The sequence below is a fragment of the Macaca mulatta genome, chromosome 7 (assembly GCF_049350105.2).
Source record: "Macaca mulatta isolate MMU2019108-1 chromosome 7, T2T-MMU8v2.0, whole genome shotgun sequence".
Taxonomy (NCBI): Eukaryota; Metazoa; Chordata; class Mammalia; order Primates; family Cercopithecidae; genus Macaca; species Macaca mulatta.
The window spans coordinates 104758738-104784569 of NC_133412.1; the positions used below are offsets into that span (position 1 = coordinate 104758738).

The 25832-nt window shown below is 37.8% G+C and overlaps 1 protein-coding gene and 1 non-coding gene across 6 annotated transcripts in view; one reads left to right on the plus strand and one right to left on the minus strand.

Moving 5' to 3' along the window:
* Positions 1–25832, plus strand: part of NUBPL (NUBP iron-sulfur cluster assembly factor, mitochondrial) — a 295919-nt gene that overhangs the window by 65189 nt on the left and 204898 nt on the right. For 2 of the 5 annotated variants that reach the window (XM_077940880.1, XM_077940881.1), the window contains one exon: positions 16144–16195. The exons of the other annotated variants lie outside the window; for them this stretch is intronic. In XM_077940880.1, the coding sequence (XP_077797006.1) occupies positions 16183–16195 (13 nt within the window). In that variant the 5' untranslated portion in view covers positions 16144–16182. The remainder of the gene's footprint in view (positions 1–16143; positions 16196–25832) is intronic. 5 annotated transcript variants of the gene reach the window in all.
* LOC114679786 (U6 spliceosomal RNA) lies at positions 16098–16203 on the minus strand. Its single transcript, XR_003731893.1, has one exon. It is a non-coding gene; the product is annotated as a U6 spliceosomal RNA (small nuclear RNA).

Genomic DNA, 25832 nt, shown 5'->3' on the forward strand with positions numbered 1-25832 from the left:
TTCCATGTAGTTGTGCAGTTTTGATTGAGTTTCTTAATCCTGAGTTCTAATTTGATTGCACTGTGATTGCAGAGACTGTTTGTTATGATTTCTATTCTTTTGCATTTGCTGAGGAGTGTTTTACTTCAAATTATGTGATCAAGTTTAGAATCAGTGCAATGTGGTTCTGAGAAGAATGTATATTCTGTTGAGTTGGGGTGGAGAGTTCTCTAGATGTCTGTTAGGTCTGCTTGGTCCAGAGCTGGGTTCAAGTTCTGGATATCCTTGTTAATTTTCTGTCTCGTTGATCTGTCTAATATTGACAGTGGGTTGGTAAAGTCTCCCACTATTATTGCGTGGGAGTCTAAGTCTCTTTGTAGATCTCTAAGAACTTGCTTTATGAATCTGGGTGCTCCTGTGTTGGGTGCATATATGTTTAGGATGGTTAGCTCTTCTTGTTGAATTCATCCCTTTACCATTATGTAATGGCAGTCTTTGTCTCTTTTGATCTTTGTTGGCTTAAAGTCTGTTTTATGAGAGACTAGAATTGCAACACATGCTTTTTTTTGGCCTTCCATTTGCTTGGTAAGTATTCCTCCATCCCTTTATTTTGAGCCTTTGTGTGTCTTTGCATGTGAGACAGGTCTCCTCAATACAGCACACTGATGGGTCTTGACTCTTTATCCAGTTTGTCAGTCTGTGTGTTTTAATTGGGGCATTTAGCCCATTTATATTTAAGGTTAATATTGTTATGTGTGAATTTGATCCGGTCATTAGGATGCTAGGTGATTATTTTCCCCATTAGTTGATGCAGTTTCTTCGTGGTGTTGATGGCCTTTATAATTTGGTATGTTTTTGCAGTGGCTGTTACCAGTGGTTCCTTTCCATGTTTTGTGCTTCCTTCAGGTGCTTTCGTAAGGCAGGCCTGGTGGTGACAAAATTTCTCAGCATTTGCCTATTTGTAAAGGATTTTATTTCTCCTTCACTTATGAAGCTTAGTTTGGCTGGATATGAAATTCTGGGTTGAAAATTCTTTTCTTTATGAGTGTTGAATATTGGCCTCCACTCTCTTCTGGCTTGTAGGGTTTCTGCCAAGAGATCTGCTGTTAGTCTGATGGGCTTCCCTTTGTGGGTAACCTGGTCTTTCTCTCTGGCTGCCCTTAACATTTTTTCCTTTATTTCAACCTTGGCGAATCTTACAATTACGTGCCTTAGGGTTGCTCTTCTCGAGGAGTACATTTTTGGCGTTTTTTGTATTTCCTGAATTTGAATGTTGGCCTGCCTTGCTCAATTGGGGAAGTTCTCCTGGATGATATCCTGAAGAGTGTTTTCCAGCTTGGTTCAGTTTTCCCTGTCACATTCAAGTATGCCAGTCATATATAGATTTGGCCTTTTCACATAGTCTCATATTTCTTGGAGGCTTTGTTCATTTCTTTTAACTCTTGTTTCACTAATCTTCTCTTCTTGCTTTATTTCATTGAGTTGATCTCCAATGTGTGATATCCTTTCTTCCACTTGATCGATTCAGGTATTGATACTTGTATATGCTTCATGAAGTTCTTGTGCTGTGTTTTTCAGCTCCATCATGTCATTTATATTCTTTAAACTGGTTATTCTAGTTAGCAATTCATCTAACCTTTTTTTCAAGGTTCTTAGCTTCCTTCCATTGGCTTAGAACATACTCCTTTAGCTCATAGGAGTTTTTGTTATTATCCACCTTCTGAAGCCTACTTCTGTCAATTTGTCAAACTTGTTCTCCATCCAGTTTTGTTCCCATGCTTGCAAGGAGTTGTGATCCTTTGGAGGAGAAGAGGCATTCTGGTTTTTGGAATTTTCAGCCTTTTTGTGCTGATTTCTCCCCATCTTTGTGGATTTATCTACCTTTGATCTTTTATGTTGGTATCCTTCACATGGGTTCTCTGAGTAGATATCCTTTTTGTTGATGTTAATACTAATCCTTTCTGTTTGTTACTTTATCTTCTAACAGTCAGTCCCGTCTGCTGCAGGTCTGTTGGAGTTTGCTGCAGGTCCACTCCAGATCCTGTTTGCCTGGGTATCACCAGCAGAGGCTGCAGAGCAGCAAAGATTCTTGCCTGTTTCTTCCTGTGGAAGCTTCATCCCAGAGAGGCACCCACCAGATGCCAGCCAGAGCTGTCCTGTATAAGGTGCCCCTACTGGGAGGTGTCTCCCAGTCACGATACACGGGGGTCAGGGACCCCCTTGAGGAGGCAGTCTGTCCCTTATCAGAGCTTGAATGCTGTGCTGGGAGATCTGCTGCTCTCTTCAGAGCTGTTAGGCAGGGACATTTAAGTCTGGTGAAGCTGCGCCAACAGTTGTGCCTTCCCTGAAGTGCTCTGTCCCAGGGAGATGGGGGTTTTATCTATAAGTCCCTGACTGGGGCTGCTGCCTTTCTTTCAGAGATGCCCTGCCCAGAAAGGAGGAATCTAGAGGGGCAGTATTTTTAGCAGAGATGGGGAGTCACCATTTTGGCCAGGCTGGTCTCACACTCCTGACCTCAGGTGATCCACTCAATCTTGGCCTCCCAAAGTGCTGGGATTACAGATGTGAGCCACCATGCCTGGCCATCAGGTTCTTTTTCTTTATTTCAGCATTTTGAAAATGTTACTCTTCTCCCTTCTGGCCTGTATGGTTTCTGTTGAGAAGTGTGTTGCCAAATGAATTGGAGCTCCTTTATATGTTATTTATCTCTTTTCTCTTGCTGCTTTTAGAATCCTTTCTTTGTCCTTTATCTTTTAGAGTTTGATTATTATATGCCTTAGGGTAGTCTTTTTTGGGTTGAGTCTATTTGGTGTTCTCTGATCTTCCTGAGCGTGAATATTTATATCTTTCTAGCATTTGGAATGTTTTAGTGTTTTTTTTTTTTTCTTTTTAAATAAGCTTTGTATCCCTTTCTCTTGCTCAGCTCCCTCTTGAGCACCAATACTTCTCAAATTTGTTTTTTTGAGGTAATTTTCTGTATCTTGTAGGCAATCTTTGCTCCTTTTCTTTTTTCTCCTTTGTGTGTTTTCAGATAGTCTGTTTTTGAGCTCACTGATTCTTTCCTTTGCTTGATCCATTCTGCTGCTGAGAACTTCTAATGAATTTTTCACTTCAGCAAACATATTTCTCAGTTCCAAAATTTCTGGTTGATTTATTTTTAATATTTCAGTCTCTTTGTTAAATTTCTGAATTGTTTTTCTATGTTACCTTGGAGATCACTGAGTTACCTTAAAACTGCTATTTTGAATTCTTGGTCAGAAAGCTCACATTTAGCCATCTTGTTAGGGCCAGTCATTGGTTCCTTGCTTTGTCCATTTGAGGAGGTCAGTTCCCTGTTTGCTGTTGTTTCTTGTGGATGTACATCTATGTATTTGCAATGAAGGATTATTTATTCTAATCTTCTCTCTGAATTGCTTTGGTTTTTACTGGATATGTTTCTTTAGAGTTTGTATTTTTAAATTTCTTTCTTTTTTTTCTTGTAAGGTTGCTGCCCTCTTTTTGGCACTAAATGGCACCTTAAGCCCAGGTTTGCCTGAGCTCTGGTATTCAGTATTTGATCAGAGCACTACCCATCTCAAATGAGGGAGGTCTCAAATGGAATATTCTGGCAATGTTGGAAGGCTGGCTAGGGGTTTGTACTCAGGGGACCTGTGTAACACAGCTCCTACAATGTGGTGCTGCTAAACAGTCAATCTCGTTTGGTATCTCCTTTGACAGAGTTACAGAGCAGAGTTTTCAGGGCTTGGGATTGTGGTCCCACCTCCCCACATTGTCTTTAGCTGTCCTCAGGGATATTTCTCCCTTTAGAAGTTCATGATGCTTCCTGTGGGTTGAGGCTGGGACAGATCTTCTGCCAGGGAACCCAAGATGGTGGGGAAGCTGATTGTCCACTTTGAACTCTCTTTTTTCAGCCATTTTGGCTATCTAGCTTATTTGTACTCATTGAAAATGTGGACTGTTTTCTTGGCCTTACCAAGATATCTGGTCACCTTTTGGAAAAGGCTACTTTTAATTTCTTATGGTTAATAAGGTTGTACATGTAGCCATCCATTAAAGCCAAGTAATAAATAAAGGTGGACATGAAACATTCTGTTTTACAGCCATAAGTTATATTATACGTAATTGTTGGTTGTCATTTTGTAAAAGTAATAACAATAGGCTAAAAACTGATTTTTCTGTTGTATCTTTTCTGTCAACAAAATGAATTAGCATTGTGATATTGAACAAGATGAAAAAGAGAAGAAAAGGAGGCAGAGTCCAATCAGTCAGTAAGAAGATTTAGTGGAATCTGACTATGGTGTACAGAATATCATCAATTCAAACCAGGCAATTAAAGGTTGTATTAAGAGGTTACTTAAAAAAATTAAAAGTATGTATGATATATTGGGTTGTAAGAAAAATCATGGACTTGAAAAATCCTAATACCATAAGAAGGAAATTCACATACTAGCCAGGTAGAACTCTCCTGGAAGAGGCCCCTAGGTCCTGTGTCTTGATGCACTGACTGATAATCCATATCCCTACACCGTATGTTGGTAAGCATACTATCTATGTTTATGACGTAAAGCAAATCCGTTAGTACTAACATTTTTAACATTATGTTTGGGAACAAGTTTTATAGTCATCGTGATATTACATGTGTGTATTTGTTGTTCAAGGTGTTTTGAAACCTTTAAGAGGGACATATCAGAGAATCTGCCCTGTTAGCTTTGTTATTTTAACTTGAAATATTTAATTCAAGTTAAACATAGACTATAAATTAACTATGATCATGCTTGGTTGTGAGCGAAGGAAAACCCAGTGAAATTTAGTAGGTTAAACAAGATAGTTTATTACTCTTTCACATGAGTGAGGCAGTCTGTTCACTACTGATATGTTAGTTCTATTCTGCAAAGTCCTCAGGATCCAAGTTTTGTTTTTGTTTTGAGATGGAGTCTCACTTTTTCACCAGGCTGGAGTGCAGTGGTGCAATCTTGGCTTACTGCAACCTCCGCCTCCCGGGTTTAAGTGATTCTCCTGCCTCAGCCTCCCCAGTAGCTGGGATTACAGGCACCCACCACCACACCTGGCTGATTTCTGTATATTTTGCAGAGACAGGGTTTCACTATGTTGGACAGGATGGTCTCTATTTCTTGGCCTCATGATCTGCCTGCCTCGGCCTCCTGAAGTACTGGGATTACAGGCATGAGCCACTCTGCCTGGCCCCAAGTTTTGTTTTTTTTACTTCACTGTTATACCATACTTAGGAGGATTTTAATATGAAAGATGTAAAATAATTTGGTTAAGTTTCTAAACAGTGTCAGAACCTTTAAGATAATTGGATTTATTCCATTTATTAGTTTGGCTTATTAAATTTACAAGAGCTGCTTATGTACTTTGGTTGTTGGATTTGCAAGGCTACCCTGTCGCTCATTTGAAAGGTTTGAGAAAAATCAGATTTATTTGATTTGTAGATTTAGTTTTAAATGTTTTAGACAACTTAGTTTCACTGGTTTATAATTGAAGATAATTGTTTAGGAGAATTTAATCTGTAACAAATTGATTGAACATGAAAATAAAATGTAAAAGTAATTGTTTTTATTTTTCTAGTAAAATTATAAATTATATACACAGCAAGATTTGTGAAATGAACTTTTAAGTTTTGTACTTTTAGAGTTTTGAACTTTTACCTTTTAAGGTTTGCAAAAAGTTTAAAAACATACAACTTTAAATATTCAGTACAAGTAACCATTTTTGTATAATAAAGTCTCACCTAAGTTGACATTCCAGAAATTAAACATATAAGGAGATAAGGTATTATGCACATGCTGTTGAGACTGCTAAAGTTATTTTTTAAAAATGTTAAGTATACATTTTATGTTGTCAAGAAGGAGCAAATACTCTTTTTAATATTTGCGTAGTGTCTTCCATTAGACTTTAACACCCTTAGCTCTTTGCTTTTAGGAGATTCAAATTAAAAATTCACTTTTTTTTTTTTTTTTGAGACGGAGTTTCGCTCTTGTTGCCCAGGCTGGAGTGCAATGGTGGGATCTCGGCTCACTGCAACCTTGGCCTCCTGGGTTCAAGTGATTCTCCTGCCTCAGCCTCCCGAGTAGCTGGGATTACAGACATGCGCCACCATGCCCAACTAATTTTGTATTTTTAATAGAGATGGGGTTTCACTATGTTGTTCAGGCTGGTTGCAAACTCCCGACCTCAGATGATCCACCCTCCTCAGCCTCCCAAGATTTACTTTTTCAGAGATAATCATGTTGTCAAAAATATTAGCCATATATACAGAGAAAGTTGATAAGACATGAATTAGTTTGTATTGATGTAAGTTCAAGTAATTGCATATGTGTGTAAAGATAGAGCCTAACGAAATAAGCTTTTTTTGGGAATGGGTTTCCATGAAAAAATACTGTCTTCATACTTAATGTCTATTAGCTACTTCTTTGAAGGAGAAATGTTGTTAAAATGCCTGTGTTTAAAAGCGGCTTTAAATTATTGACACTGTCTTAGTTCATTTAAGTTGCTATAGAGGAATTCCTGAGGCTGGGTAATATATAAAGAAAAAAGGTGTATTTGGCTCATGATTTTTCTGGCTGGAAGATTGGGCATCTACTGAAAACCTTAGGCTGCTTCTACTCATGGCAGAGGAAGGGAAACTAGTATATGCAGAGATCATGTCATGAGAGTGGAATAAAGGAGGGCAGCAAGGTGCCAGGCTCTTTTTAACAACTAGCACTCATAGGAACTGATAGAGATAGAGCTAACTCATTACCATGAGGATAGCACCAAGCCATTCATGAGGGATCTGTCCCACAATCCAAATACCTCTCATTAGGCCCTACCTCTAACAATGGGAATCACATTTCAACATGAGATTTGGAGGGGCCAGTATCTAAACTATAGCATATACTATTCCAGATCTTTGGATTTTTTTATTTTTTTATTTTTTTTTGAGACAGAGTCTTGCTATGTTGCCCATGCTAGAGTGCAGTGGCATGACCTCAGCTCACTGCAACCTCCGCTGCCTGAGTTCAAGCGATTCTTGTGCCTCAGCCAACTGAGTAGCTGGGATTAAGGGCCAGGCTGGTCTCAAATTCCAGCCCTCTAGTGCACACTTCTTGACCTCCCAAAGTGCTGGCATTACAGGCGTGAACCACCACACCCAGCCCAGATCTTTGGATATTTTTTGAAATGTGAAATTAATTCTCAAATTTTAAATTAGGTATTTTAGCATGAATGACTTTTTTTAAGGATGGGCTATGTCAGGTATTGCATAATACAAATTTAAAGTTTCTTTCTCTTGTAACCTATGGAATGGGAGATGGTATTTTCAAACCACACATCTGATAAGAGGTTAATATCCAAAATATTTAAGGAACTTGATAGCAAGAAAACAAATAACTGTACTGAAAAATGTGCAAAAGATCTGAATAGACATTTCTCAAAAGAAGACATACAAATGACCCATAGGTGCATGAAAAAATGCTCAACATCACTAAGGGTACATCAGTGAATGAATGGATAAAGAAAATGTGGTTGAATGAATGGATAAAGAAAATGTGGTATATATACAGAATGTAATACTACTCAGCCTCACAAAGGAAGTTCTGTCATTTGCAACTGTATGAGTAAAGCTGGAAGACATTAAGCTTAATGAAATAGCCAGGCATAGAAAGACAAATATCATGTGATCTCACTTATGTGTAGAATCTAAAAAAGTGGAACTCAGAGAATCAGAGAGTTGAATGGTGGTTACCAGGGGTTGCAAATGGGAGAATGGGGAGATATTGGCCAAAGGACACAAAGTTTCAGTTAGATAGGAGAAATAAGTTCAGGAGAGCCATTGTACAGCATGGGGACTATAGTTCATAATAATGCATTGTGCACTTGAAAATTGCTAAGAGAGTACATTTTAAATGTTCTCACCACAAAAAATTGATAAGCGACATGGCAGATATATTAATAAGCTTGATTAAATCATTCCATAGTATATACATATATGAAAATATTGCTTTGTATATCATAAATATATACAAATTTTGTCAATTAAAATGATTAAAAAATAAAGTTGCCTTTTCTTTCAATGATGGCATTTATCTAAAGTAATAACCTTTCTAATGTGTGTGCCCTGATTTTAAAGACATCAATATATAAAAACCAAAATTTATAAAACTATCAAGTTTGTGAATTGCATTTTTAAATTATGGAGAGGTTTTCCTTTGTACCAAAGACACTGTGGCAAGGTGAAATCCTATAATTTCCTCCATAGCACTATTTTTGGTTATAAATTTACATTTGTCTAGTGATTGTAATTGTGTGGTTAGTATCTGTCTCTTCTATGGACTTTATATTTCATGGGGAAAGATATTGTGTCTGTTTTTCTTTGCTACCATAGCACTAACACCAAACTTCAGACTTGGTATATACAGGTATATCTCAGAGATGTTGCAGGTCTTGTTCCAGATACCACAATAAAGCAAGTATCTCAATAAAGTAAGCCACATTAATTTTTTGGTTTCCCAGTGCATATAAAAGTTATGTCTACACTATACTGTAGTCCATGAAGTGTGAAATAGCATTATGTCTAAAAATATGTATGTACCTTAATTAAAAATATTTTATTGTTTAAAAATGCTAATGATCAGTAGCCTTCAGTGAATGGTAATCTTTTTGCCTGTGGAGTGTCTTGCCTGCACATGAATTGCTGCTGACTGATCAGGGTGGTAGTTGCTGAAGATTGGGTTGACTATGGCAATTCTTAAGACAAAAATGGTGTTTGCCACATTGATTGACTCTTCTTTTCATGAATGATTTCTCTATAGCATGTAATGCTGTTTGATAGTATTTACCCACAGTAGAGCTTCTTTCAGAATTGGAGTCAGTTTTCTCAAGCCCTGTCACTGCTTTATCAACCAAGTTTATATAATATTCTAAACTTTTTGTTGTCATTTCAACAAAGTTCACAGCATATTCACAGAGTAGATTCCATCTCAAGAAAGTACATTCTTTGCTCATCATAAAAAACAACTCCTTATCTGTTTGTTTTACCATGAGATTGCAGCAATTAAGTCCCATCTTCAGGCTCCATTTCTAATTCTAGTCTCAGTGTCATCTATGAGGGTTGGAATCAACTTCTTCCTAACTCCTGTTCATTTTGATATTTTGATCCCCTCCAATGAATCATGAATGTGCTTAATGGCACCTAGAATAATGAATCCTTTCCAGGAGAATTTCAATTGACAGATCTATTGGAGGAATCACTATCTATGGCAGCTTTAGCCTTATGAAGTGTATTTCTGAAATAATAAGACTTGAAAGTCAAAATTACTTCTTGATCCACAGGCTGCAGAATGGCTGTTGTGTCAGCAGGCATGAAAACAACATTCATCTGCTTGTACATCTCCATTAGAGCTCTTGGGTGTCCAGGTACATTGCCAATGAGCAGTAATATTTTGAAAGGAATTGGCCGGACATGGTGGCTCACACCTGTAATCCTAGCACTTTGGGAGGCTGATGCACGTGGATCACTTGGGTTCAGGAGTTTGAGACCAGACTGGGCAACATGGCAAAACCCCGTCTCTACTATAAATACAAAAATTAGCAAGGCATGGTAGAGAGCTCCTGTAGTCTCAGCTACTTAGGGTGCTGAGGCAGGAGGATCACTTGAACCTAGGAGGTTGAGGCTGCCGTGAGCCAAGATGGTGCCACTGCACTCCAGCCTGGGTGACAAAAGTGAGACCCTGTCTCAAAAAGAAAAAAAAAAAAAAGAAGAAAAGTAATCTATCTTTCTGAGTAGTAGGTCTCAACAGTGGGCTTAAAATATTAGTAAACCATGCTGTGCTGTCAGCTAGGCTGTATTGTTCCATTTATAGAGCACAGGCAGAGTAGATTTAGCATAATTTTTGAGAGCCCTTTGATTTTCAAAATGGTCAGTGAATATTGGATTCAACTTAAAGTTATCAGCTGCATTAGCCCCTATTAAGAGAGTAAGCCTGCTGTTTGAAGCTAAGCATTGACTTTTTTCCCCTAGCTGTGAAAGTCTTGATATCTTCTTCCATTTCGTCTACATTGAAGATCTTTTGTTTAGCTACTTCCTTCCATTATCTTAGCTAGATCTTCTGGATAAGTTGCTGCACCGTCTACATTAGCACTTGCTTCTTCACCTTGTACTTTTATGTTATAGAGATGGCTTCTTTTCTTAAACCTCATGAACCAATATCTGCTACCTTCCAACTTTTCTTCTGTATCTTCCTCACCTCTCTCAGCTTTAATAGAATTGAAGAGAGTTAGGGCCATATTCTAGATTACACACTGGTTAAGAGAATGTTGTGGCTGGTTTGATCTTCTATCCAGATCAATAAAAGTTTCTGTGTCTCAGCAATAAGACTATTTTGCTTTCTTTTTATTTATGTGTTCATGAGAGTAGCACTTTTAATTTCTTACAAGAACTTTTCCTTTGCATTCACAACCTGGCTGTTTGGTTCAAGAGGCCTAGCTCTTGACCTATCTTGGTTTTTGACACAATTTCCTTACCAAGCATAATCATTTAAAGTGAGAGACTATAACTCTTTGTTTCACTTGAACACTTAGAAGCCATTATAGCATTATTAATTGGCCTAATTTCAATATTGTTATGTCTCAAGGAATAGGGGGGCCTGAGGGGGGAGAGGGGGAGAGAGAGAGAGAGAGAGAGAGAGAGAGAGAGAGAGAGAGAGAGAGATGGGGGATGGGCTGGGTGTTCGAGCAGTCAGAACACACACAACATATATTGATTAGGTTTGCATCTTGTATGGGTGCAGTTTATGGTGCCCACAACAATTACAGTAGTAACATCAAAGATCGCCATAGTAGACATAATAATAATAAACAAGTGTGAAATATTATCAGAATTGCCAAAATGTGACATATAGAAATGAAGTGAGCACATGCTACTGGAAAAATGGCACCAATAGACTTGCTGAATGCAGGCTTGCCACAAACCTTTGATTTGTAAAAAATGCAATAACTGCAAAGTGCAAGAAGGCAAAGCAAAATAAAACAAAGTATGCCTGTAGAAGGCACTAAAAAATATGTTGAATGAGTGAGTGAGGAGAAAGAATTCTCTTATGTGGTAAGCCTTTAAAATCAAATTCCTTTTTGAAGAAATGTAATTTTTATGCAGTCTTTTGTAGTGGTACAGCTATTATGTATATTGATAATTGCCTAAATATTAAATGGCACAGAATGAAATCTTTAATGTAGTCACTGTTCTAGAAATGCTTCAAATGTAGCCAGCAACCAAAATCACCAGACCCCCAACTTCCAAAGTATTATTACCTGTGTGGGCAGCCTCCAATTTAATGTGGTATGGGAGTCATTGATGACTATGCTTCTTATTACTTCTTTACTATCATTTCTTATCTACATACTCTGATATATGGGCCATTCATATAAGTTTTCAAATCTCTAGTGTAACTAAATGGGTAATATAGTAAGGCTTTTATTATCTAAACAATGTTTATTGAAAAGAGTTTGCCTGTAAGTATTTGTAAGTGTATTATCTTTCAAAACAAATTTGGTTTACATAATTCTTACAGCCACAATGTTATAAAGGCCACACTGAAGCCAGTGCCTTGTCTTTGGCTGTACCTCTATTTATTTTCTATTGTATTCTATTTTTGTTCTTCATTGGGTCTTTTTATGCAGGCAGTCATAATTTTGTCTTTTAAAAATGTTTTTACAGGTTAAAGCCTTTCTTGCTTCGTAATATACACATTAACAGGCATTTTGGTCACTATAACAAGTGTAATATTGTGTTTAGCCCTTGTCATAGATATCTTTTTCTCATCTTAATATGTCACTCCTATTTTTCTAACTCTTCTTTTGTTACTTGCCATGGGTATGTATTGCTAGTGAGTTTTAAATTCCAGCTCCTGAGTTCCTTGTACTTATAGCTTACTATTGCTACTTAAAAATGCTACTTCAAAAACTTGAGAATTTGCTGCTCCAAAAACTTGAGAACGTTAGAAGTCAGAACTAATAGAAGAAAAAGAGTCTTATACATCATATGAATTTGATAAAGTTGGAAATGTCCCCTATAAACAGAAAGATTGAGAATAACAGAAATCTACCTAAAAGATATGTCAGAACAAACAAAAAATTCAATTACTGTTTAAAAGATGATTCATATTAATTATAGAGTAACTTGATATATCAGAGCCCTGTTAAATCATTTCAGGGAAATTGGGCATCATCAAGCAATAGAAAGAAACTGTTTTCATATTAGCCAACCTTTCAAGTGTGTGTTATCTATTAATGTCATATATGTTGGAATAACTGTAAACCTCCCGCTTCTTGGATATGTGTGTGAAAAGTATATGGCACTTATGAGGAAACAGGCCTTACCTGAAATACTTAATGTTTCTGTTGCTAGCTTTTTACCTTTGGGCAGGTTAGTTTAATTTTCTGATCTTCAGCTATTCCATATGAAGTATGTCATATAAAGTCTTCATTTGCCATATGAAGACAGTTTGTCCATATGAAGACAGATAGTGATTAATTTATGATAATAAATAATAGTTCACTGCACTAAAAATGCCTGATGATCAAATATAGGTTATAGAAGTTTTCTTTAATAGCTTTTTTTTTTTTTTGAGAGGGAGTCTTGCTCTGTCACCCAGGCTGGAGTTCTGTGGCACGATCTCAGGTCACTGCAACCTCCACCTTCTGGGTTCAAGTGATTCTCCCGCCTCAGATTCCTGAGTAGCTGGGACTGCAGGCAAGTGCTACCATGCCCAGCTAATCTTGGTATTTTTAGTAGGGATGGGGTTTCGCCATGTTGACCAGGCTGATCTTAAACTGCTGACCTCAAGTGATCTACCTGCCTTGGCCTCCCAAAGTGCTGGGATTACAAGCGTGAGCCACCATGCCTCCTTTAATAGCTATTTACTGTGGACTTTTTAGCTATTTACAGAATTGTTTTGGACATTATATGAGCATGTTTATGAGCACTTGCTATACTAATGAAGGGGAATGTAGTATTTAGATGGTGAGGCAGGATAAAGGCATAAAAAGATAAATAATCATAGAGGATAACATTTATTAAGTATCAGATGCTATAGGAGATTAAAAGAGGGAATAGTTATGGAGAGCTGTTTTGGAGGCTGCCATGGAAGAAGGGGATTAGATAAGCAGAGAGAAGGCTGAGGATAACCTTGACTTTCCCCCACTGTAAAATGGAGATATTACTTGCCCCATAAGGCTGTTGTAAGGATTCAATGAAGTAAAATGTCTAAAGTATCTAAAATAAATGTAGTGCTTTGTGACTATGTAATGTAACTGCTACTATTGTGTTTTTTTTTCCTGGACTTAATATAAGTGGTTCTTTCTGTCATCTTTAAAATTTTTCTCTCCCAGATGCCTGATAACTTGGAGATGACGTATAGTTTTCATCTTAAATACCAACTGACTACCTGGAACATAATGTTGAAAAGATTCTCAGAATGTACCTGGTTTTAGTAGGGAAGAATGCTATGATCAATTACTGGTGACAAGGCACATATAAAATAGGTTGGAGGCAGGAAATGGTTGTGTATGGGTTGTTGGAGTAACAGTATGTAAACTGTGTTTATTATCTTAGCTTTAAGTCCTAGTATGTCTGTCTTGTTTCTAGCCTTCCTTTTACTTCATCCTGTTAAGCTTTCTAATATAAGATAGCAAGTTTTAGAAGTGAGATACCAAGTTTATATCTGTACTCAGTGAATTAGCCCCAGAATAGAAAAGAATCTGATGTATCACCCCTGCTCCAAAATATCCCTTATGCATTCTTTCCCATTTATATTCTAGTGAGCTAACAGTTTCTATTTAAAAAATACTTAGATCCTCTGAAAAACTGAAGTTCTCAGTGTGATCTACTTGAGCCAGATTATTTTCCTAATGAAGTCTATCCACTTGAGAAAATGAGACTTTTGATTGTAGAAAGGATGAATTGGAAAAGAGGGACATTTTTTAAAAACTGAAAAATAGGTTAGATTAAAAGAAAGATATGCCTGAATGGCTTTCAGGTTTTAGATGGTAGGATGCCTGAGATGGGGATAGTAGGGTTCCAAGATGGTACAAAAGGGGACAGTATGCTGAAGATAAATGGAATTTTAATATTAAGAGTAACAGAAGCCATAACATTACAAAAACATGATTTTCTTCATAGTCTTATTTTCTGCTCCTTTCTCAAATTTTCTACATCCTCCTTCATTTCCACTTTTAGATGCAGCATTGTTTTATTGCCTTTTGGCTATCCAGGTTGGTGGTTCCAGTTTTGAGTTTTGACCCATTCCACTTTCTAGTCTTTACTTACTTTCTCTCTTTAAATCCTTCTTTTCTTCTAGGTAAAGAGGTAGAACATTGTAAACCTCTTCTGGTACTAGTATTTTTTGGTGGAATCACTTTGTCTCACACAGACACATAAAGTTCTTCTGCGAGAACAATTATGCGTCTGACTCCTTTTCTTGCATCTGATTTCTCATTAGAAAGGACCTTGGTTTCAGAAAGGAAGGACTAGAGAAGTAGCTGGTGAGAAGTGAAATTGCAAACTTTGTACTGGATGCCCTTTCCTTTCTGAATATTCTTGTACCTTTGCATGTCTTTTCTTTAAGATACGAATAAAGGCTTATTTTTTATAAAACTTTAAAAATAAATATTTTTTTCTTTTACTTTGCCCTGTGTTTGAATATTATTTAAAATTTATAACGTGAAGTTGTATATTCTTGATTATACTCTCTGTCACCATTTTAAAAAATGGATTTAATGCCTCTAGTTAAATGATTTCAAGTTATAATGTTGTTTTAGACATATATTCCTGAACCATGGTGTTCAGCTACATTTAGAACTATTTTTGGAGCCAGGGAACAGAGTAGAAAGTACAAAGGTTTCTAAGGCTTATTGCTGATACCAAGTACATGGTAACATCTACTACATAGTTGATTCATGAACAATGGGATTCCTATAAAAAGAAGATCTGCTTCTAGATCAGAGTTATCCCTGGAACATGTAAAGATGTCAACTTTAGGAGGAAGATGTAAGGCAGCTGTTCTTATGCCTATTTCCTAGCTCTTTAGTTTGATGTGGTCACAGTGGCATTTATTGTAGCTTAACAATTAACTTATGATATAAAAGCTGTCCCTAGATTTGTTTGAAACCAACTGGTTACATACAAAAGATTAATTAAATTCACACCTGTTAGAAAAGATAGAACTTCGTTGTAGCAGAGTGAGAAGGATGCAGCATTGTGACAACTGAAATAGTTTGACTTACATTAGGAATCTTTTATGCTTCAGTGCATGAGCTCTCATGAAAATATGAGGAGGTAGGAAATAATGATCTGTATCATAAGTTCAGCTAATAATGGCCTCTTCAAAAAGCTGTTATTCACAGGGCAGTGGATTCCAAAGTTTCTTTGTTAACTTTCACTCGTTACTACGTTGTACGTTTTTCTATTAAGTTAATGTGGAGGAGTTGCTGTACACATTTTAAAAAAATAAAATTCTAAGGCAAAGAAACTTATTTGTACCTGTAATCATGAGTTGTTGCTTAGAGTCTTTCTTATTTAACTAAAAAATATGGCTTCAGACTATGCCAACATTTCATTTCTGGTAATTTTTTTTTTTTTTCCTCTGAGATGGAGTCTCATTCTGTCGCCCAGGCTGGAGTGCAGTGGCGCGATCTTGGCTCACTGCAGCCTCTGCCTCCCAGGTTCACACCACTCTCCTGCCTCAGCTTCCCAAGCAGCTGGGACTACAGGTGCTTGCCACCACGCCCGGCTAATTTTTTGTATTTTTAGTAGAGACGGGGTTTTGCAGTATTAGCCAAGATGGTCTCGATCTCCTGACCTCATGATCTACCCGCCTCGGCCTCCCAAAGTTCTGGGATTACAGGTGTGAGCCACTGCATCTGGCCCATTTCTGGTAATTTTTATAACTAAAACAAAATGCTTTTAGGCAATGTTAATTTTATTTACTGATACATAAGAAAAGATAACTATTTCAGTTGCCACAATGCTGCATCCTTCTCACTCTAGTACAACAAAGTTCTATCTTTTCTAATATCTTTGCGTATGACTTTCTCTTTAATGTATATGCTGTACATTTTTAGTTCAGTGTGCTTTTTCTTTGTTAAATTTTCCATATCATCCTTCTGCAGGGGCCATGCTAATCTTCTGTATCATTCCAGTTTCAGTTTATGTGCTGCCAAAGTGAGTACCTGTTAAATTTTAAAGAAACACATTTAATACAGTGATGAATCTGCTCACATTTCTGAGCTTTCAATTTATAATTTGTCATTTATTAACTACAAGAATTAAAATATGCATTACAAATTATTAATTTTTTATATTTATATTTATTTTATTTATTATACTTTAAGTTCTGAGATACACGTGCAGAATGTGCAGGTTTGTTACATACGTATACGTGTGCCATGGTGGTTTGCTGCATCTGTCAACCTGTCATCTAGGTTTTAAGCCCCGCATGCATTAGGTTATGTGTTCTAATGTTATCCCTCTCCTTGCCCCCCACCCGCCTACAGGCCCTGGTATGTGATGTTTCCCTCCCTGTGTCCATCTGTTCTCATTGTTCAACTACCATTTATAATTGAGAACATGCAGTGTTTGGTTTTTTTGTTCCTGTGTTAGTTTGCTGAGAATGATGGTTTCCAGCTTTATCCATGTCCCTGCAAAGGACATGAACTCATCATTTTTTATGGCTGCATAGTATTCTGTGGTGTATATGTGCCACATTTTCTTTATCCAGTCCATCATTGATGAGCATTTGGGTTGGTTCCAAGTCTTTGCTATTGTAGATAGTGCTGCAGTAAACATACATGTCCATGTGTCTTTATAGTAGAATGATTTATAATCCTTTGGGTATATACCCAGTAATGGGATTGCTGGGTCAAATGGTACACCAACAGTGTAAAAACGTTCCTGTTTCCCCACATCCTCTCCAGCATCTGTTGTTTCTTGACTTTTCAGTGATCACCATTTTAACTGGCTTGAGATGCTATCTCATTGTGGCTTTGATTTGCATTTCTCTAATGACCAGTGATGCTGAGTATTTTTTCATATGTTCGTTGGCTACATTAATGTCTTCTTTTGAGAAGTGTCTGTTCATATCCTTCACCCACTTTTTGATGGGGTTGTTTTTTTCTTGTAAATTTGTTTAAGTTCCTTGTAGATTCTGTTTATTAGACCTTTGTCAGATGGGTAGATTGCAAAAATTTTCTCCCATTCTGTAGGTTGCCTGTTCACTCTGATGATAGTTTTCTTTTGCTATGTAGAAGCTCTTTAGTTTAATTAGATCCCATTTGTCAATTTTGGCTTTTGTTGCCATTGCTTTTGGTGTTTTAGTCAGGAAGTCTTTGCCCATGCCTATGTCCTGAATGGTATTGCCTAGGTTTTTTTCTGGGGTTTTTATGGTCTTAGGTCTTATATTTAAGTCTTTAGTCCATCTTGAGTTAATTTTTGTATAAGGTGTAAGGAAGGGGTCCAGTTTCGGTTTTCTGCATACGGCTAGCCAGTTTTCCCAACACTGTTTATTAAATAGGGAATCCTTTTCCCATTGCTTGTGTCATTGTCAAGGGTCGGATGGTTGTAGATGTGTGGTGTTATTTCTGAGGCCTCTGTTCTGTTCCATTGTTCCATATATCTGTTTTGGTACCAGTACCATGCTGTGTTGGTTACTGTAGCCTTGTAGTATAGTTTGAAGTCAGGTAGCATGATGCCTCCAGCTTTGTTCTTTTTGCTTAGGATTGTCTTGTCTATGTGGGTTCTTTTTTGGTTCCATATGAAATATAAAGTACCTTTTTCTAATTTTGTGAAGAAAGTCAATGGTAGCTTGATGGGAATAGCATTCAATCTGTAAATTACTTAGGGCAGTATGGCCATTTTCACAATATTAAGTCTTCATATCCATGAACATGGACTATTTTTCCATTTGTTTGTGTCCTCTCTTATTTCCTTGAGCAGTGGTTTGTAGTTCTCCTTGAAGAGGTCCTTCACATCCCTTGTATGTTGGATTCCTAGGTATTTTATTCTCTTTGAAGCAATTGTGAATGGGAGTTCACTCATGATTTGGCTCTCTTGTTTGTCTGTTATTGGTGTATAGGAATGCTTGTGATTTTTGCACATTAATTTTATATCCTGAGACTTTGCTGAAGTTGCTTATCAGCTTAAGGAGCTTTTGTACTCAGACGATGGGTTTTTTTTTTTTTTAAAGATACAATCATGTCATCTGAAAACAGAGAGTTTCTTAATCCTGAGTTCTAATTTGATTGCACCGTAGTTGCAGAGACCGTTTGTTATGATTTCTGTTCCTTTGCATTTGCTGAGGAGTGTTTTACTTCAAAGTATATGGTCAATTTTAGAATCAATGCGATGTGGTTCTGAGAAGAATGTATATTCTGTTGAGTTGGGGTGGAGAGTTCTGTAGATGTCTATTAGGTCTGCTTGATCCAGAGCTGAGTTCAAGTCCTGAATCTCCTTGTTAATTTTCTGTCTTGTTGATGTGTCTAATATGGACAGTGCGGTGTTAACATCTCCCACTATTACTGTGTGGGAGTCTAAGTCTCTTTGTAGGTCTCTAAGAACTAGCTTTATGAATCTGGGTGCTCGTGTATTGGGTGTATATTTATTTAAGATAGTGCTTTTTGTTGCATTGATCCATTTACCATTATGTAATGCCCTTATTTGTCTTTTTTGATCTTTGTTGGTTTAAAGTCTGTTTTATCAGAGACTAGGATTGTACCCCTGCTTTTTTTTTTTTTTTTTTTTTTTTTTTTTTGCTTTCCATTTGCCTGGTAAATATTCCTCCATCCCTTTATTTTGAGCCTATGTGTGTCTTTGCATGAGATGGGTCTCCTGAATACAGCACACTGATGGGTCTTGACTCTTTATCCAATTTGCCAGTCTGTGTCTTTTAATTGGGGCATTTAACCCATTTATATTTAAGGTTATATATATATGTGTGTGTGTATATATGTGTGTGTGTGTGTGTGTGTGTGTATATATTTGTTTTGTTTTGTTTTTCGAGACAAAACTCCAGTCCAGGCTGGAGTGCAGTAGTGCAATCTTGGCTCACTGCAACCTCCGCCTCCCGGATTCAAATAATTCTTCTGCCTCAGTCTCCTTAGAAGCTGGGACTACAGGTGTGCATCACCACACTCAGCTAAGTTTTGTATTCCTAGTAGAGGTGTGGTTTCTCCATATTGGTCAGGCTGGTCTTGAACTCCTGACCTTGTGATCAGCCTGCCTTGGCCTCCCAAAGTGCTGGGATTACAGGCGTGAGCCACTGCTCCCAGCCAAGGTTAATATTGTTATGTGTGAATTTGATCATGATGCTGGCTGGTTATTTCGCATATTAGTTGATGTGGTTTCTTTATAGTGCCACTGGTCTTTATATTTTGGTATGTTTTTGCAGTGGCTAGTACTGGTTTTTCCTTTCCATATTTAATGCTTCCTTCAGGAGCTCTTGTACAGAGGCCTGGTGGTGACAAAATCCTTCAGTATTTACTTGTCTCTAGAGGATTTTATTTCTCTTTCACTTATGAAGCTTAGTTTGGCTGTATATGAAATTCTGGGTTGAAAATTCTTTTCTTTAAGACTGTTCAATGTTGGCCCCCATTCTCTTCTGGCTTGTAGGGCTTCTGCAGAGAGATCTACTATTAGTCTGGTGGGCTTCCTTTTGTAGGTAATCTGACCTTTCTCTCTGGTTTCCCTTAACATTTTATCCTTCATTTCAACCTTGGTGAATCTGACGATTCTGTGTCTTGGGGTTATTCTTATCGAGTGTTATGTTAGTGGTGTTTGTATTTCCTGAATTTGAATGTTTGCGTTTCTTGCTGGGTTGGGGAAGTTCTCCTGGATAGTATCCTGAAGAGTGTTTTCCAACTTGGTTCCATTCTCCCCATCACTTTCATGTACACCAATCAGTCATAGGTTTAGTCTTTACACATAGTCCCATATTTCTTGAAGGCTTTGTCCTTTCCATTTCATTCATTTTTCTGTAATCTTGTCTTCATGCTTTATTTCATTAAGTTGATCTTCAATCTCTGATATCCTTTCTTCCACTTGATCAATGCAGGTATTAATACTTGTATATGCTTCATGAAGTTCTCGTGCTTTGTTTTTCAGCACCATCAGGTCATTTGTCTTCTTCTCTAAACTGGTTATTCTAGTTAGCATTTCCTGTAACCTTTTATCAAGGTTCTTAGCTTCCTTCCATTGACTTAGAAAATGCTCCTTTAGTGCGCCGGAATTTGTTATTATTACCCACCTTCTGCCTACTTCTGTCAATTCATCATACTCTTTTCTCCGTTCAGTTTTGTGCACTTTCTGGAGAGGAGTTGTGATCACTTGGAGGAGAAGAGGCATTCTGGTTTTGGAATTTTCTGCATTTTTGTGCTGGGTTTTCCTAATCTTTGTGGATTTATCTATCTTTGATCTTTGATGCTGATGACCTTAGGATAGGTTTTTTGCATAGGCGTGCTTTTTGTTAATGTTGATGTTATTGCTTTCTGTTTGTTAGTTTTCCTTCTAACAGTCAGGCCCCTATTCTGCACTTCTGCTGGAGTTTGCTGGAGGTCCACTCCAGACCCTGTTTGCCTGGGTATCACCAGCGGAGGCTGCAGAACAGCAAAGATTGCTGCCTGCTACTTCCTCTGGAAGCTTCGTCCCAGAGGGGCACCCGCCAGTTACCAGCTGGAGCTCTCCTGTATGAGGTGTCTATCAACTCCTGCTGGGAGGTATCTCCCAGTCAGGAGACACAGGTGTCAGGGACCCACTTGAGGAGGTAGTCTGTCCCTTAGCAGAGCTCGAATGCTGCGCTAAGAGATTCCTGCTTTCCTCAGAGCCAGGAGGCAGGAATGTTTAAGTCTGTTGAAGCAGTGCCCATAGCCACTCCTTCCCCCAGGTGCTCTGTCCCAGGGAGATGGGGGTTTTATCTATAAGCCCCTGAATGGGGCTGCTGCCTTTCTTTCAGAGATCCCCTGCCCAGTGAGGAGGAATCTCAGTCTGAACTTCCTGGCGGCTTCCTTAATATGGTGAGGGGAAAATCACCTACTCTAGCCTCAGTATTCCTTGTCGCCCCTCTCTGCGCTAAGCTCTGTTGTCCCAGGTCAACTTCAGACTGCCGTGCTGGCAGCGAGAATTTCAAGCCAGTGGATCTTAGCTTGCGGGGCTGTGTGGGGGTGGGACTCACTAAGACCACTTGGCTCCTGGCTTCAGCCCCTTTCCAGGGGAGTGAACGGTTCTGTCTCACTGGGGTGCCAGGTGCCACTGGGGTATGAAGAAACACTCCTGCAACTAGCTCTGTGTCTGCCCAAGCAGCTGCCCAGTTTTGTGCTTGAAACCCAGGGCCCTGGTGGTGTAGGCACTCAAGGGAATTTCCTGGTCTACAGGTTACAAAAACCGTGGGAAAAGCCTAGTAGCTGAGCTGGATAGCACAGTCCCTCAGGGCTTCCTTTGGCTAGGGGAGGGAGGTCCCCAGCCCCTTGCACTTCCCAGGTGAGGCGATGCCCCACCCTGCTTCTGCCTACCCTCAGTGGGCTGCCCTCACTGTCTAACCAGTTCCAGTGAGATGAACTGGGTACCTCAGTTGGAAATGCAGAAATCACCCCTGCCTTCTGCATTGGTCTCGCTGGGAGCTGCAGACCAGAACTGTTCCTATTTCACCATTTTGCCCTGCTCCTTATTTATTAAATTTTAAAATGATTTTTATTTATTTTATTTTTAGAGATGGGGTCTCACTATGTTACTCAGGCTGGACTCAAACTCCTGGGCTCAATTGACTCTCGCACCTCAGCCTCCTGAGTAGCCAAGACTACAGGCATGTACCACTGTGCCTGGCTTTAGTTTTATTTTTAATTGACACATAATTGTATATATTTATGGTGCACAATTTTATGTGTTGGTATGTATATTGCATTGTATCATAATTAAATCAAGGTAATGAGGAGATTAATCACTTCAAACATTACTTCCTTGTTGTGGGAACATTTAAAATATTATAAGCTATTTTGAGATACATAATACATTATTGTTAATGCATGTAGGATTTCAATTTCTGTGTCTGGCTTATTTCACTTAATGTCCTCCAGGCTTATTCATGTTTGGGAAAATGACAGAATTTCATTCCTTTTTTTTTTTTTTAACTTTTATTTTATGTTTGCAAGTTCATATGAAGGTTTGTTACTTAGCTAAATATATCACAGGGGTTTGTTGTACATATTATTTCATTTCCCAGATATTAAACCTAGTACTCAATAGTTATATTTTTTGCTCTCTTCCCTCTCCCATTTTCCCCTGTCAGGTAGACCCCACTGTCTGTTGTTTCCTTCGTTGTGTCTGTAAGTTCTTATCATTTAGCTTCCACTTGTAAGTGAGAACACGTGGTATTTGGGTTTCTGTTCCTGCATTAGTTTGCTAAGGATGATGGCCTCCAGCTCCATCCATCTTCCTGCAAAAGACATGATCTTTTTTTTTTTTTTGTGACTGCCTAGTATTCCATGGTATATATGTACCACATTTTCTTTATCCAATCTGTCATTGATGGGTATTTAGGTTGATTTAATGTCTTTGGTATCGTGAATAGTGCTGCAGTGAACATTCGTGTACATGTGTCTTTATGGTAGAATGATTTATATTCCTCTGGGTATATGCCCAGTAATGGAATTGCTGGGTTGAATGGTAATTCTGTGTTTAGCTCTTTGAGGAATCACCATATGCTTTCCAGAATGGTTGAGCTAATTTACACTTCCATCACTAGTGTGTAGGTGTTGCCTTTTCCCCGTAACCTTGCCAACATCTGTAATTTTTTGGTATTTTAATAATAGCCATTCTGACTGGTGTGAGTTGGTATCTCATTGTGATCTTTATTTACATTTCTCTCATGATCAGTGATATTGATTTTTTTTTCATATGTGTGTTGGCTGCATGTATGTCTTCTTTTGAGAAATATCTCTTCACGTCCTTTGCCCACTTTTAATGGGGTTGTTTGTTTTTCTCCGGTAAATTTAACTTCCTTATAGAGGCTTGATATTAGACCTTTGTCAGATGTATAATTTACAAAGGTTTTCTACCGTTTTATAGGTTGTTTGTTTACTCTGTTGATAGTTCCTTTTGCTGTGCAGAATCTCTTAAGTTTAATTAGATCCCACTTTTCAATTTTTGCTTTTGTTGTGATTGCTTTTGCTTCCTTTGTCATGAAATTTTTGCCCATTCCTATGTCCAGGATGGTAATACCTAGGTTGTCTTCCAGGATTTTTATAGTTTTGGCTTTTACATTTAAGTCTTTAATCCATCTTGAGTTGATTTTTATATGTGGTGTAAGAAAGGGTTCCAGCTTCAATCTTCTACTTATGACTAGCCACTTATCACAGCACCTTTTATGGAATCTTTTCCCCATTGCTTGTTTTTGTCAGCTTTATTGAAAATCAGATGGTTGTAGTTGTGTGGCCTTATTTCTGGGCTCTTTATTTTGTTCCATTGGTCCACGTGCCTGCTTTTGTACCAATAGCATGCTGTTTTGGTTATGGTAGCCCTGTAGTATAGTTTGAAGTTGGGTAGCATGATTCCTCCAGCTTTGTTTTCTTGCTTAGGATTGCCTTGGCTATTTGGGCTATTTTTTGGTTGCCTGTGAATTTTAAAATAGTTTTTTCTAGTTCTGTGAAGAATGTCATTGGTAGATTGATAGGAATAGCATTGAATCTGTAAATTGCCTTGGGGAGTATAGCCATTTTAATGTTATTGATTCTTCCTATCCATGAGCATGGGATGCTTCTCCATTTATTTGTCTCATCTCTGTGTTCTTTGAGCAGTGTTTTGTAATTCTCATTGTAGAGATTTTTCACCTCCCTAGTTAGTTGGATTTCATTCTTTTTAGTGGATGCGTAGTATTCTGTTGTGTCTATATACCAACTTTTCTTTATCCATTCATCTATTGTTGGACATTTAGGTTGATTTCATATCTTGACTGTTGTGAATAGTGCTGCAGTAAACATAGGAGTGCAGATATCTCTTTGACATACTGGTATCATGTTAAGCAAATATTAGCAGACCAAATTCAGCATTGTATAAAATAACTACATTAAAATTAAATTGGGTTTAATCCAGGAAAGCAAGTTTGGTTCCAAATTAGGAAAAATCTCTTAGTGTAACTCACGGTTTTAGCAGATCAAAAGTGAAAAACCATGTGATAATTCAGATTCTTTAATCTGTATTCATATGGTAATTGAAGAAAATGGCAGAAAATATTGCCAACCCTGATAGTGAAAGGTTATAATTGGATGCTTTGGAAAGAATTGAGAAAATTACATAGAAGAAATATATTGCTTTCAAATTAGGTATGGGGAGATTGAACTAGTTAGTTTAGTCAGAAATTAAAGAAGAAAACTATAAACATATACTCTTTGCATATTCCTTTAATGAAGGACCATGGCTTTTTCTATGAGTAGGGATTCAATGAATGAAGTATGGCAGAGGATTTCTTTCTTTTTTTATTTTTTTGAGTCGGAGTCTTGCTCTGTTGCCCAGGCTGGAGTGCAGTGGCACGATCTTGGCTCACTGTAATATCCGCCTTCCAGGTTCCAGGTTCATGCCATTCTCCTGCCTCAGCCTCCTGAGTAGCTGGGACTACAGGTGCCTGCCACCACACCTGGCTAAGTTTTTGTATTTTTAGTAGAGACGGGGTTTCACCGTGTTAGCCAGGATGGTCCCGATCTCCTGACCTCGTGATCTGCCCTCCTCGGCCTCCCAAAGCACTGGGATTACAGGCATCAGCCAACGCGCCCGGCCGAGGATTTCTTATATAATCCATGCATATATGCTTTATACAGTTTTCAGTCTCAGTCTCTTTACAGAGGAGAAAAACCCTGAAGAACGTATCTTGAAATCTGAAAACAGGATACTACTAGGTTTTATGACTTTGTTCTAAACTTTTTGCTCAATACTTGTCCAAATCATATTAATTAAGATGGCTTCTGTGGTAGTTTATTATGGTAGAGAAGTAGGATATGAAAGCAAGAGTGGGTGTGAAGGTGATTGCATAGTTTGATAAAACAAATTATATTTTATTGTAACCATTTGTTGCCTATATAATTTTTTTTTATTTCACCATAAGCAGTAGATTGCTTTTCTCTACAGATTAATGCAATTTTTCATCTCAGATTTCAAAATTGAGTTTGTCTACTTTTGTGGATTTTTACACTTTTTAAGTTAAGTAAAGGAACAAATAACTAGTAACACTCCAGTGTAGGAAGGACTGATTAGATGTGTATGTGTGTGTGCAAATATACACATATATGTATGCACATATTAGATTAGCATATATATAAAATTTTTCTATTTATGTATCTTTGTATATGAATAAAATTGGTGGGCAAAATTAGTTACTGAGGCTATTTTTTAGAAAAATTGTAAAATTGTATTTGAGTTATTTTATTGAGGATATTTATTTTTTTTTTGAGACAGAGCCTTGCTCTGTCACCCAGCTGGAGTGCAGTGGCACAATGTGGGCTCACTGCAATGTCTGCCTCCCAGGTCCAAGCGATTCTTTCATATTAGCCTCCTGAATAGCTGGGACTATAGGCGTGTACCACCATGCCCAGCTAATTTTTGTATTTTTAGTAAAGACAGGATTTCACCATGTTGGCTAGGCTGGTCTCGAACTCCTGACCTCAAGTGATCCACCCACCTCAGCCTCCCAAAGTGCTGGGATTACAGGTGTGAGCAATTGTGCCTGATATTGAGGCTGTTTCTTAGAAACATATTTAAAATTTTATTTGAATTGTTTCTTAATAAAATTATGTCTCAACTATTTATCAATGTTGTGTCTATTGGG